The sequence below is a fragment of the Colossoma macropomum genome, unplaced genomic scaffold (assembly GCF_904425465.1).
Source record: "Colossoma macropomum unplaced genomic scaffold, Colossoma_macropomum, whole genome shotgun sequence".
Lineage (NCBI taxonomy): Eukaryota > Metazoa > Chordata > Actinopteri > Characiformes > Serrasalmidae > Colossoma > Colossoma macropomum.
The window spans coordinates 4200184-4214974 of record NW_023494798.1 but is presented as its reverse complement, the minus strand read 5'-3'; the positions used below and the strand labels follow the sequence as shown (position 1 = coordinate 4214974).

Here is a 14791-nt window from a genome sequence, read left to right as displayed (position 1 = left end):
AGAGAGAGGAGAAAGAAAGACATGGAGAGGAGAGAGAGGGAGAAAGAAAGAAGCAGAGGAAAGAAAGACAGAGCAAGAGAGAGAGGGAAATAAAAAAGAAAGGTGGAGATATTAGAAAGAAAGAAAGAAAGAAAGAAAGAAAGAAAGGTGAGAGAGACAGAGAGAGAGAGAAAGAGATGCATAATGTGAAAGAGGAAGAGAATGAAAAGCAAAAGAAAGATATGAAACAAGAGGAAAGAAAGAGACCAAGAAAGAGAGAGAAAGAAAAAAAAGAAAGGAAAGAAAGAAAGAGAGAGAGAGGATGAAAGAAGGAAACAAAGAAATAAATATATATAGAGAGAGAGACAGGAAGAGAGAATAGATGAAAAAACTGAAAGAGAGAGGAAAGAAGTGAGAGAGTGAAAGAAAGAAAGATATGCATAATGAGAAGGAAGGAGAGAATGAGGAGCAAAGAAAGATATGAGACAAGAGATGAAGAAAGAGAGAGAGAGAGAGATCAAAATACTTCTCAATGTTCGAGAGTGTCACAGTGTGATGGGGCGTGGCCGTATTCCGGTGATGAAAGCAACGACCTTCACCCAAGCAGATGACTTAGAGTGTCTTTCTGTTCTGCTGACTGTGAGCGTTAACCCTCTATTGCATTAATTATTAAAAATACATTAAAAATGTTTTAATGTGTTTTTGTTATTTAAATAATGGAAATATTTGAGAAATAAATAAATAAATAATATATATATATATATATATATATATATATATATATATATATATATATATATATATATTTTAAAGTAGGGTATTTGGCTAATTGTTGCCATATGGCAACAATGCCCAATTGTACCATAGCACCATAAAATCTAAAAAAAGCACAATAAAATCAAACTTTTCTCTAAAAACATCCTTTTCTTGAAAACAAGACCAAACAAGTCCAACTTATACTTAGTGAAACGTACGATTCTAATAAATTAATTAATACAATTTCACTTGTATTTGGAAAATATGGTATTAACATCATAAAATAAATTCCTGATCATGAAAATATTTGTCCTTTCAAAGTAAAATACCCCTTTTCCACATTTAAATAGGTAAACACAGATTTTATGTTACTGCTTTTTAGTAGAATTGAGATAAAGTAATTGTTGCCATATGGCAACACCATGCATTAGATGGTTAATGTAAAGTGGTGCTGCTGTTGGATCACTTCATGCGGTAGACCATGATAACAACAATAAAAGTCTGTGCTGAATGAGAGCAGTGAGGGGGAAGTTTGACCTGGGTGAACTCTGGGAGACGGTGTTGAATACCGACTCTCTCCTGGGAGAGTGTGTCGGGCAGGTGAGTGTCACTGTACTGGCTGTGTGACTAAAGCTGCTGGAACTGATGGGCTCAGGCTGCTCATGAAGCCTCACTGAGATCAGGTCACACTGACCACACATGGAGGGACAGTATAATCCTCTCATTCACTTTCTTAAGGTCTGTGTGTCTGTGTGCACGCATGAGTGTCGGCTCTTTGTGCTGCTGTTCAAAAGTTTGGAATCAATGTTTTTCAATAATATAAAAGCAGATAAAGGTATAAAATCATTTTTTATGCTAGTCCTGTACAGCTTCACAGGTGGAACATAGTTAAAGGGGCACTCCAGCCAAAATGAAAAATGCCACCATGATGTAAACATGTCTGCTCAGCTCCTACAGAAGCGTCATGGCGTCTCTAGAGTGAGATATTCCAGATTAAAGACAAAGACAGCCCCCTTTAAATGATGTATCTCGAAGGTGGGAGGAACTTTGGAAACACTACAACTGCTTTGGGGCGGAATTTTTGGGGTGGCTGTTTGAAATGCTAATACTAGCTTAGCATTAGAGTATAGCTCCATAACTAGGCTGGTGCATTCCATTTAGCTAGGAAGTCAGAGTTGGGAATGACGTCACACCGAGTTGATTGTGTTCCAGTGAAACGTTCGGAAAACCAAAAGGGACGCCTCCTAGAAAACCTTTGTTATGCTTGCTCTTTTGGAATTGAGGTCCACCTCAGAAATATCAGAGAAGAAGAAAGAAGATTTTAAGGTCAGGGTTGGTGAGGCTGTCCCGAGTAGGAAGTCCACTTGAAACTTCCTCCTGGGAACTTGGAAATTCCGCCTTCCCAATTCAAATGAAACACACTATAACAGTATCATTGATTAAGCGCTGCAGGGATTCCCAATGGTTATATGATGTATTTGCGCAGTGCATGTTGGGTATTGTAGTGAGAGAACATTGATGAACAAAAACAGGAAAATACACAATTCTGAATTCTGTCGAACCGGCGAGGCTGAGGGATGCAATGCTTGGTGTTCACCCAGCTGAGAACCTCAGCTGGACTCCAAACACCAGCTTCATAGCCAAGAAAGCCCAGCAGCGTCTCTGTTTCCTGCGGAAATTGAGGAAAGCTCATCTCCCACCCACCATCCTCACCACCTTCTACAGAGGAACTGTAGAGATTCCTGAACTCCTATGGATTGAATTGACAGACACAAATACACAAAAACATAATGAGAACATCTGAGAACATCTCACTCTCCACTTCCTGACATTCCAGACTATCTGTGACGCTGTGTTTAAATATAACTGTTGCCTTTCACACTGGGATACTTCATTTAATATAATTCATATATCTGACTGCTTTCATTTTCACACATTTTATTTCTTAACAATTCCGGCTGCTAGAATACTGTATCAACTAAATACTGTATTCTGTTGCTGTTGTTCTGGTAACTACCTCAGTGACTGCTATGCTCATATATGCTAGGCCAGGGTTCTGTAACATGTGGCCCTTTTACTGCCCTTTTGAGGCTCCACTGCAGAATTAGATTAGTAGGTAAAAATAAAATAATCCTCCTTTACAGTAAAATAAAGCTCTGCTGATCGTTCAACACAGTTTTAACAATAAATGGTCTTAAACTCTGGAGTTAATGTAGAAACTGCTAATTCACCCTTTAACCCTGAACCAACCCTGATTGGTGTGCAGACTGCAGGTCACTATAGCAACCAAGCCAACAGTCTCGTCTAGCTGGTAACGAAAAGGCAAAGAGAAAGATTTGAGATGAACGTCGATAATTTGCTGACAAATGGACTTGTTTGGTTTCCTGATATGTTTAATCTGCAATGAGAAACTCAAACACTAAAAAGTCTCGAAGCTTCTCATTCGCCAGCTTCTTGTTCACATTTTTCCGTTCCACCCTAAATGGTGCAGCAGTTACATTCTGACACCTCAGGCACCATTTAAGGTGGAACAGGAGAATTTGGCAAATGAGAAGCGACTTAAAAATTTAACGTTAAGAGACATTTTACAAGAAACTGTCTAACTTTTGTAAAAGTTTCCTGCCAGAGATTAAAAAAGCAGCTATAGCTGAACAAAAGCTTAAAGCAGAGCAAAGTAAGTCTGGATTTTCCTTTAGATTAAGTTTGTTAGCCTATATTAGCACATCAGCACATACTGAGACATATTTACAGCCAAGATGGTTAACTGGACATATAATGTTGTGGCTCCCAAGGTGGTTTGATTTTTGCTGAAAGGACAAAACGGCTCTTCTTAACATTTGGGTTGCTGACCCCTGTACTAGGCTGTCTGCTAATATGTCATGGTGTATTACATCCTGCTTTGCATGACAATACATATTCATATTGTAAGTCATTTGTAGTTATTGCACTGTATTGTGTGCACTGTGTATATGATATTGTTTTACACTTGTGTTCTTGTGTTCCTGTGTCGGTCCTGGAGGACTGTTGTTTTGTTTCACTGTGTACTTGTAAATAGCAGGAAATGGAAATCAAGCCCTAGAAACTGTGCAACAAAATACTGCATAATGCAACAAATACCATATAATACCAACTCTAATTTTAGGACGAAATGCTCCTTTGAAGAAGCTGTAAAATGACTGAGAAAGCTGTATAACAACATGAATGAAGTTCTGATTAAATTATTATTATTATCTTGAATGTGTTGTATTTCAAATGTGGACAAATAAATTTACAATTATTTAAGTAGATAATTACTGAACATTATTTATAATTTAATAGGTTTCAACAGACTTGAAGCTTTGAAAAGACATTTAAAAATGTTTAAATTTCAAACTATATTCTTGCTCCATACAAAAATAACAAACATTATTAATATAATGAATAGTCAATAGTGGTGTACAGTACTGTGCAAATGTCAATGACCAACCTTAATTTGTTTAATATTCAGTCAAAATGACTATTTAGCACAAATGACACAATTTCTAGGAGATATTTCTAAGAAGATTATACGTAATATAATCCGTAGCGGAACAAAGCACTGACCACCCCAAAGGCCAGACCTCCACATCACTGAATGTGTTTGGGATTACTTGGATTGTGAGAAATAGAAAATGCAACCGATTTCTGCTTTAATACTGACACTGAAAAATGAATGACTTGTGCTTAATGGCCACTTTGGAAACAGAATAAATGAAGCATGTGTTCTCTGACTTTTACACACTGTAATTTTGTGATTACTTTCAAATGTGTTTGTCTGTCTGTCTGAGTGTGTAAATGTGTCTGTCAGTCAGTGCCAGTTCAGAGAGTGTGTCATCAGCGGCTGTCGTTGTCAGGATCAGAGGAACATTAGCTGCTTGTCATTTGGAGCAAATTCATTCACTGTGCAGCAGCTGCTATCAGTTCAATCAAACCCTGCCTGATGCTTTACATCACACTGCATTAAAGCATTACAGGCACTTTTAAAATCACTCGGACTCAACACAGCACTTCACCGGCTGTTTGTTCAGTTTTCGTATGGATGACTAAACAGCTTAGAGTTAATTATCATAAGATTATCATAAGCAACTGAGGATCAGCCTTTAGAGGGTTTTATAAGTAAATGTGATTTACTGTCTGGGTGTCTGAGAGCCATACAAACTTGTGTTGTTTTCTGTTTGTCTCCTTCTCTTCTCTTCTCTTCTCTTCTCTTCTCTTCTCTTCTCTTCTCTTCTCTTCTCTCGTCTCCTCTGGTCTCCTCTTCTCTTCTCTTCTCTTCTCTTCTCTTCTCTTTTTCTTCTCTTCTCTTCTCCTCTTTGCTCTTCTCTTTTCTTCTCTTCTTGTCTTTTCTCTTCTGGTCTCTTCTCTTGTCTCTTCTTGTCTCTTCTCATCTCTTCTCTTGTCTCTTATTGTCTCTTCTCTTCTCTTCTCTTCTCTTGTTTTCTCCTTTCATTTTTTCTATTCCCTTTTTCTTTTTTATTGTATTTCTATTCTCTTTTCCTTTTTCTCTTTCTTCTCTTCTCTTTCATTTAATTGCTTCTCTTCTCGTCTCTTCTCTTCTCTTCTCTTCTCTTCTCTTCTCTTCTCTTCTCTTCTCCTTTAATCTTTTCTCTTCCCTTTTACTTGTTTTTTTATTGTATTTCTCTTCTCTTTTCCTTTTTGCTCTTTCTTCTCTTCTCTTCTCTTCTCTTCTCTTCTCTTCTCTTCTCGTCTCTTCTCTTCTCTTCTCTTCTCTTCTCTTCTCTTTTCTCGTCTCCCCTGGTCTCCTCTGGTCTTCTCTTCTCTTCTCTTCTCTTCTCCTCTTTGCTCTTCTCTTTTCTTCTCTTCTTGTCTTTTCTCTTCTCGTCTCTTCTCTTGTCTCTTCTTGTCTCTTCTCTTCTCATCTCTTCTCTTGTCTCTTATTGTCTCTTCTCTTCTCTTCTCTTCTCTTGTTTTCTCCTTTCATTTTTTCTATTCCCTTTTTCTTTTTTATTGTATTTCTATTCTCTTTTCCTTTTTCTCTTTCTTCTCTTCTCTTTCATTTAATTGCTTCTCTTCTCATCTCTTCTCTTCTCTTCTCTTCTCTTCTCTCCTCCTTTAATCTTTTCTCTTCCCTTTTACTTGTTTTTTATTGTATTTCTCTTCTCTTTTCCTTTTTGCTCTTTCTTCTCTTCTCTTCTCTTCTCTTCTCTTCTCTTCTCTTCTCTTCTCTTCTCTTCTCTTCTCTTCTCTTCTCTTCCCTTCCCTTCCCTTCCCTTCTCCAGGTTTCACCAATTTCATGCGCAGTCCTGCATGTGACGTCTTCAACCCTCTGCATAACGAGGTTAATCAGGACATGGATCAGCCTCTGTGTAATTACTTCATCGCCTCTTCGCACAACACCTACCTGACCGGAGACCAGCTCCTGTCACACTCTAAAACCGACATGTACGCCTGGGTCCTGCAGGCTGGCTGCCGCTGTGTTGAAGGTATGAAAAACCTGCTCCTTTATTATTTATAATGCAGCTCAACAAGTCACTGTCCAAACCTCTGAAATCACTGTTTTCAGTTTAAAATCAATTCAGTTGCAGTGATGTCATAGAAGAACCAATTTTGATTCCCTGAAGAACCATGTTTGAAAAGAGAGAGCATGAAGAACATTTTCTAGGTTTGAAGAACCTTCATGTACTGTTGCATACCGGTAAAAGTGTACCTCCTAGAACTTTTTGTGGAGATTCTTTAAACTCACACATCTCATTTACACAAATGGTTCTCTAAAGAATCATCCAGTGAAGGTTTTTTAGGGAAGCAAAATGGGTTCTTCTGTGGTTTTGCTCAAAGAAGCCTTTTTGATGCGCCCTGTAGATGATTCTAATATGCCTGAGAAAGCTTTGATATTTAATATGTAGAATGAAGTTATAATAAAATTAATATCCAGAATGGCTTGTATTTCCCAAGTGCTAATTAAATTAAAAGCAGATAAATTGACAATAGTTTATTATAATTAGACAAATACAGTGTATTATTTATCATTGAATTGTTCTTGTTGTTGCCAAAACATCAGAACAAAATGTCTAAAATGACTTTGTGTAATGTAGTTTATAGTATTTAAATCATTATTCTTTATTACTATACAACATTTGCTATTATTGTTCATAAAGTAATAGAAATTATAAATATGACAAGTGATTCCAAACGTTTGAACGATACTACAAATTAAGTTTCATTACCTCCAAGTAATCATATCATGAGCCCACTCACATGGTTATCATGATTATATTAAATATGAGTAATTGTATTACTTTTGTGTCTGTGTGTCTAGTGGACTGTTGGGACGGTCCAGATGGTGAGCCCATGGTCCAGCATGGATACACGCTCACCTCCAAAATCACCTTCAAGTCTGTCATCGAGACCATCAACAAATACGCCTTCGTCAACAACGAGTACGTACAGAAATGATGAGCAGCACGTCAACGGAGAAACATGACTCATTCTCTAAATGAATCAAATGAGTCATTAGTTTGCAAATGAATTTCTCTATCTCAAACAGCCCTGTTGGTTCTGCGAAGACATCAGCACTAAAATGGCTGTTTTTTAATACTGCATGTAAAAAAAATGTCAGACGTTTTTGATTTTGCTCTTTATAACCAGAATTTACAGTGATGTGGAGGGTTTTAACTCTTAATTATGTATGTTCACAAGCCACAGCCAATAACATCTTTAGTGTGAAGCTTTGTTGCTGCTGTTGTTTGTTTATTCAGAAGCTTCTTTTGCTCCATTGCCACAAACAGCCCCAGCACCATAACAACTTTGGTCGATGGGCATTAAGGCTGGGGCAGTACGGCGGTGCCTCACATCTAGAAGGGCCTGGGTTCAATTCCCCGGCCGGGCAACCAGGTCCTTTCTGTGTGGACTTTGCATGTTGATTGGAAGGCTGTTGTTTTGAATGGGGAGACACTTAAAAGCATTACCCTTTCAAAACCATGTGTGCAGGTCTCAACTAAAAGGGGCTTTTCTTGCTTTCAGCATTAACAAGCAAGCTGATTGTTGTTTTTACCAAAGGGCAGAACTTTCTCCATAAACAGATGCCATGTTGAGTGTTATGAGCTTTCCCATTTATTCTTCAAACAGTGATCTGTCTCCTCTGCTCAAACCCATACTAAGTTGTTAAGGAATCTGAAATAGACTTGAGTGGTTTGTGGTACTGTGAGTCATACTAATCTCTATAAAAACTAACAAAAATACAGGTCAGTGTTAGACTTCAGCATAGCTGCTACTAGGTTTCAGCTAAATGAAATGCTTTTGTCAAGTTTTAGGGTCTAAGTCCAATTGTTTGGTTACGAGCTTCAATTATTTGTTAGCTATATTTGAAATTTGAAATGTTTTTGCAAACCTATTGGTTTCAACCAACAGCATCATTTACTCAGGTCTCATCTCAATGGAATCATTATCCTTGGAGCCGCCACAGGTTATAGTGTAATAGACAACTTTCGTTTCAACAGTCGTTCAGAAGGTAACCGCTCTAAAGCCTTTGTCTTCCTCAGCGTCAGTTCAGTGGGGATGAGCGCCGGAGAGTCGGAGGTGACGAGGGACGGGTGTGGAATTAGATGGAGGAGCTTGTTGTGTATTATTCTGTGAAACTGAAAGCACTAATAATTGATGAGACATGGCAGAGCGGAGGGTTGGCGTGGTGCCAGCTCTCCGTCAGCTGCCAAAAACTGCTACCTGCCTGTTTCTTGATGATAGTTTATCATTAGACAGCCACCTGCTGCTGCTAATGGCTCGGCGTAATGGCAGAAACGAGCTTTTTAACACATGCACATCACATGCAAATTACGCAAATCATTCCCCATGACACCTACTGAGATAGTCACTCTCCCTCCCTCTCTCTATCACTCGCTCACTCACTCTCTCACTCCTTCGTATACCGTCACACTCTGTTTGACTCTTGCTTGCACACCTTCTTTATCTCTCTCTCACACACTCGCACACACACACATACACACACGTACTTGTTTGTTTATATACCTTGTCAGGACATGGGCTCAGTCGTATGTGTCATGCATACATAGAGGTAAATATGAGCAAAACAAGCTCTTTATTGTGGATCCTTTCGATCTTTCATTCAAAATATTAGCAAAAATCTAACCTTTATTTAAGTACAGTGACTGAAAAAAAACTAAATGTTATCAGAAAATAAATATTTTGCTCAAATGTGTGTGCCATAATTATTGGCACCCCTTCGTTTAATTTGTGCAGCTTCTCTTTGCAAAGATAACAGCTCTGATTCTTGACCCATAATGCTTTATGAGACTGGAGAACACATGGCAAAGGATCTGAGACTGTTTCTCCATACAGAACCTCTCCAGATCCTTCAGATTCCAAGGTCCACACTGTGGACTGTTTTCTTCAGCTCATTCCACAGGTTTTCTATGGGGTTTAGGTCAGGGAGCTGGGGTGGCCATTGCAAAACTTTATTCTGTGGTCAGTGGACCATTTATGTGTTGATTTTGTGGCATGCTTTAGATCATTGTCCTGCTGGAAGATCCAAACTATGGCCTGGTTTAGGGTTTCTGGCTGATGCAGTCAGGTTTTGATTGTATTTCTGCTGGTACTTAATGGGGTCTGTGATACAGTGTGTCTGAATAAATTGCCCAGGGCCTTTAGAAGAAAAACAGCCATCACCATACTTTACAGTGGGGATTGGGTACTTTCCTGGCTATCTTTGTGTCCATGCCATCTCTGGTGTTTGTTGCCAAAAACCTCTATTTTGGTCTCATCTGACCACAGAACACAGTTCCACTGGAGGTTTTAGTAATGTTCAGCACATTGTAGGAGCTTTAATTTGTTGGTCATTGACAGCAGAGGCCTTGTTCAGGCAACCCCACCAAAAAACTTGTCGTTATATAGTTGGTGTTTGTTTGTAGTTGTAATACCTGACTAATGTCTACAATTCCCCATCTGTGATCTTTGGAGATTGTTTGTCCACTTGAACCGTCCTCACTGTGCATGGGGTCAGTATAGACATATGCCCTCTTTCCAGCAGATTTCTAACATCTCCAGTTGTTTTAAACTTTGTTACTATTGCACTGATAGTGGACATGGACATTTTCAACTGGTGAACTATTTTCTTGTAGCTGTTTCCTGATTTGTGCAGCTCAACAACCTTTCGTCATGCATCATTGCTGTTTTCTCTGGGGTTTCTCATATCGATGGATGACTGAGGCTATTTGGCTTGTGTTTCATCTCGTATGTATCCCCAGTGAATCAGGAACTCATGGCTGACCACTTAAGTGTTCCTAATTGCTCAGCTGGACTTAAAAACATAACATTTCTGGAGGGGGGGCAATTATTGTGGCACCTATAGAGGACAAGATTTACCTAAACATACTTCAGTCAAAGTATGAAACATTATGTATGAAACATTTAGCACTTATGTTAAAAGCACTTATTAAGACCATTTTGTAGGTCCTGTAGGTTAGCTTTGTTTTTCTCTGGACAAAAACAGTTACATAAACACTCTCACGGTCCCCCCCCCACACACACACACACTCTCCTCTGTATCTCCAGTCTGACTGAACTGTCCCTCATCCTGGGCTCAGCACCCACAGGGCTTTTCTGACTCTCTGACAGGCCTGACATTAAGGTCCCGCCTCACGCTTGACCACATTTATTCAGTTCCAAGTAGGGAACAAAACATCATTTTTATTTTAAATGAAAAGTTCCAATTGTGCTTCACCCTCTCGGGCATTTCTGATGGATATTACTCTATGCGCTATGAAGCGCGTGGCGTGAAATGACCTTTCAGCTTGAAGTGGGCTTGTCCTGTCTGGAAAGCTGACCGCATCAGAGCTTGTGCTGTTTTCAGCATCTATCAATGTGCAATGTAAACCAGCTGATGAACTAAGGGATGAACATGGAACCAAAGTGTGGTGAAGAGTAGCTGTCCAAGGCTCTAAACCAACTGCATGCAAATAAAAAGCAGCGGTCACCACAGGGGGTGTGCAGTATGTCGTCATTGCCACTAGGGAGTGTGTTAAGGATGTTGTGAATGAGTTGATATGATTTTTTGTAGTGTTATCAAGCTACAGATTTAATGGAATTTTTGCCAGTATTCTGTCCAACCAGAGCATAGATAGGTCAAAAAAATAGAGACAGCAACAATGATGACCCCTTAAATGTCCAGAGGCCACCAAAGTCTTATTACACACTGCTATAACCAAAGAATAGTTTGCATTGAAGTCCCTGTAGTTACTGAATAATAAGCCTTAGTATGTAATAAAAGATTTTAAGGGGTTAATGTAGACGGCGAAAGGCAAGTGCTGCTCACTTTAAGCCATGGATCAGTTAGTTATTGCTTCTCTCTCTCTTTTCTCTCTCTCTCTCTGTTTCAGATACCCAATCATCCTGTCCATAGAGAACCACTGTAGTATCCAGCAGCAGAAGAAAATAGCTCAGCACCTGAAGGAGATCTTTAAGGAGAAGCTGGACGTGGGAGAGCTCCTCACCAGAGATTCCAAACAGCTGCCCAGTCCCAACAGTCTGAAGGGCAAGATCTTAATAAAGGTGTGAAACGTGCACTCTTTCAACACCCATAGCTCATTAAAACAAGCCAAGAAATTTAGTGATATTTATACAGCACATTTCATCATAATTACAAGACCTCAAAGTGCTTTACAAAGGAACATAATTAAAACATCAGAGATATAATAAACCATGGCCTAAATTAAAAAATAACTGCATAATTACAAACAGGAAATCACTAACATTTCATCTGGAGCTTGCTAATATTCTCTACAGTGCTATTGCATGAGTTTGGGAGCTATATCCGAAAATGACCTTCCACTAACTGATCTGTTGAAGTTTTCCTTTCTCTCGCTCCCTTTCATCAGTTTATTCTGCTTAGAGGAGTTTTTTAGTGCTCACTGTTTTCTTGCTCAAATGCACTTATCATCAGAACATGCCGACGGGGGTCTGCAGTCAGACTGTCAATACAAACACCATTACTGCGTATTAGAGGGAACATATCCCACCACATTATCTTCAGTCTCTGCTGTGCATGCACTATTTAGAGCCTTTTAGTGCAATTATATCTCTAAAACCTAACCATGATCAGATGTCCCAGTTTTGGGCTTTTATTTTGGAAACACACAACTTTTTAAATAAAATGACACATTTGCTTTGTCAGTAATGGCTTCAGTAATTAGAAACCAAAAGAAAGCTGTTTAGATCTTGCTATTTTTTGCTGCAAACACTGCGACTACTTTTGGAATAATACCCAAGCCTTCACGTTTTATCCCCTTATTGTGATGTTTAAGCAATAGAACATGAGAGGGAGTGTGTTATCATCAAATAAATAAAGTAGTAAATTAATAAACTGGGCCGTGAACGCGGCGTTTAATATGTTTTAATGTTCGCAGCTCCTTCACCAAATTATGGTTCCTTAACAAGCGGTTTACACTTTACTGTAAGGTACTGTTCATGACAGCTGACACAACCCTACATAAATGTTTATAAATGTTTATTCCAACAAGCGTATTGGCTATAAAGGTTACATTTGCCAATTTTGACTAGTTAGCTAAAGTAGCCTTTATGACAGATGAGGCCTATTAGAAAAAGCATTTATAAACATTTATGTAGGGTTATGTCAGTTGCCATGAAAAGCTTATGTAGGTGTCATATAGCCCTATGAACAGCACCCTACAGTAAGTTCAGAAAAAAAGGTTGCACCATACAAACTAGCTTTTACATCAAATATTTGCACCTCCCTCTAAGCGGGTGTAAGTATAAGTGGCACAAAAGAGACTTCAAACACAATTTGACTATTTTGGCTAAGATAACTTAGCTAAAAGCACTAAATGCCATTTTCTGTTATTTTACTTACAGCTCAAATCATAACGCTGTTATTAACTTTAAGCACCAAATATGAAGCTGACAAATAGGAGCTGCCAAAATGCCCAAATGTACGCGAGTTGGGAACCATCATTTAAAAACCTGCACATTTGGTTGTCATGAGAAAATATTAAAGAATCAACAAAGAAATAATATACATATTAGTATTCAGTTTTATTCAGTTTAATTTAAAAAATATTAACTTGTAAATGTCTACACATCATTACTGGATACCCTTTCCATGTAATGCAAAAGGTCCAAACTGCCATCACGTTTCCATGGCAGTGTGTTTATAGATCGGTTATAAATGGATTATGAATGTTGGCAGCATATGAAAGTGACATACATGTTAGTTAGATGTTACTAGTTAGGAAACAACGTAGAGATTTGTGTTGCAACCAAATTTAGCAAAAGTATAGTTTGAACTAACTATTGATAATTAAAGACTTAAGTAAGGACTACAAACTTAAGTATATATGCAAAACCTGTTCAACCCAGTCTAGATGTGTAAACCACTTTTGGGTCAATTATGGGCCACCTCAGAATAAAAAACCATACTTTGCCTATCAAACGTTTGAGGACACCTAGCTTTCTCAAGTGTTTTTCAAACAAGTGAGCCTATTTTCTTTTAACTTAAAACCCCTTAAATGCCTTGGATCAGCCAGCAAGTCCAGGCCTCCATCCCTCACTAAAACATAAGAATAACTCAGCATTATTTTCCATGTTGCAGCTGTCAAACTAGGCAAAATCTGCTCCTCATACTAAGGAAGATACCTTGATGAAGACGAAGCTGAGTGTTGAAGCTTAAAATACCCAAAGGATTAGCACTTAGCACTTTTGTGCTAACAAATTCATTTCTGTTTACTTACATGAAAAGTAATTGTGAACACTAATAATTAAGTTAAGGACTTTCAGACACTGTCTCCTGTCCCAGTCGTGGTGACCCACTGCCCTGCTCACCTCACTGTTTACCCTTCTCCAGCATTCCTGAATCACCAGCTCATTAACAAGCCCTTGCATGAGGTGTGTTTGCACAGGGAGAAACATGAGCAACAGGGCCACGAGCACTGACCTGGGCAGGACTGTCTGTAGTAGCGGAGTCTCAGCAAGGTGTTGACAGAAACAGGGCAGTGTAAGTTTTCACACGTCACCATGGTCAACAGGGTGCTGGGCACTGGCTAAAGTAGGTTAGGACAGATGGCAGCGCCAGCTGGGCTCTCTGTGGGATGATCGCAAATGAGGAGCCGGGGATGCCTGCCTTCCGAAACCAAGACAGCCCCCTCCTGCCGATTACAGACCCCGTCAGAACCCTGCCTGCTTCAAGGCTCCCTGTTTTTCCTTTTGATTAACTTTCCTATGTCCCCAAAACATATTAGGCTTTAACCCTCTGGGGTCGACGAACTGGCCTGCGCATCAAACTTGATGTTTCTTTATATGTTTGTCTATCTTTGCGACAGTCCAGCGCGGAAATACGGTTCAAACATTTCCTGAATCTGTAGAGTCGCCTTTTCGATTCCATCTTATGCCGAGATCATACGTAACTCATATCTGGAGTTATGAGGCTGTGAAGAGGGGTTGAGATACACGTCATCTGCCTCTGACCTTGTGTAGTTGGTGGATTGATGTGTCCGTCTACATTTTGTGTAAAACTGACCAATTGACAACTGAGCAAATCACTAAGAACTGCCCCATCATGTCGGCAACCCTTCGTTCTTCACTCAGTTGACATCGGAGTCACATGTGAAATGGCGTGCGAAACGTTTACAGCCACTGAAGTTGCTGCAGCAGTTTTGGAAAGCAGCGATGAAGACAACAGAGCATGTTAATACAGTATGAAACTCTTGGGTACCGTGTTATATGCAAGTGCCTTTAAAGGCAAATTTAAGAGGATATGAAAAAAATAGACAAAAATTTAGAAAATGTCCCTTAGAACCCAGACTCTCATAGCTCATTGCTTTGAGAACGTAAATGCAGTTATCACTGAGTTATCACTCATATCATTAACATTAGCTGGCTAGCTTGTTGCTAACTCACTTTAGCTTTAGTCTTTCCATCATTAGGGAACAACATCTCATGGATAGATGATACAATGATGAACTTGTACCAGAATGATGGAAACAGAAGAGTATAGAGAAAAGAAAAGAATCACTCATGATTTAAAGCAAACCACCTCATCAGTCAAGCATGGTGG

General features: G+C 39.1%; 1 protein-coding gene across 2 annotated transcripts in view; it reads left to right on the top strand.

Moving 5' to 3' along the window:
• Nucleotides 1–14791, top strand: part of plch1 (phospholipase C, eta 1) — a 167054-nt gene that overhangs the window by 108514 nt on the left and 43749 nt on the right. For both annotated transcript variants that reach the window (XM_036584664.1, XM_036584663.1), the window contains exons 8-10: nt 5994–6197; nt 7031–7151; nt 11103–11274. In XM_036584664.1, coding sequence (XP_036440557.1) covers nt 5994–6197; nt 7031–7151; nt 11103–11274 — 497 coding nt within the window. The remainder of the gene's footprint in view (nt 1–5993; nt 6198–7030; nt 7152–11102; nt 11275–14791) is intronic.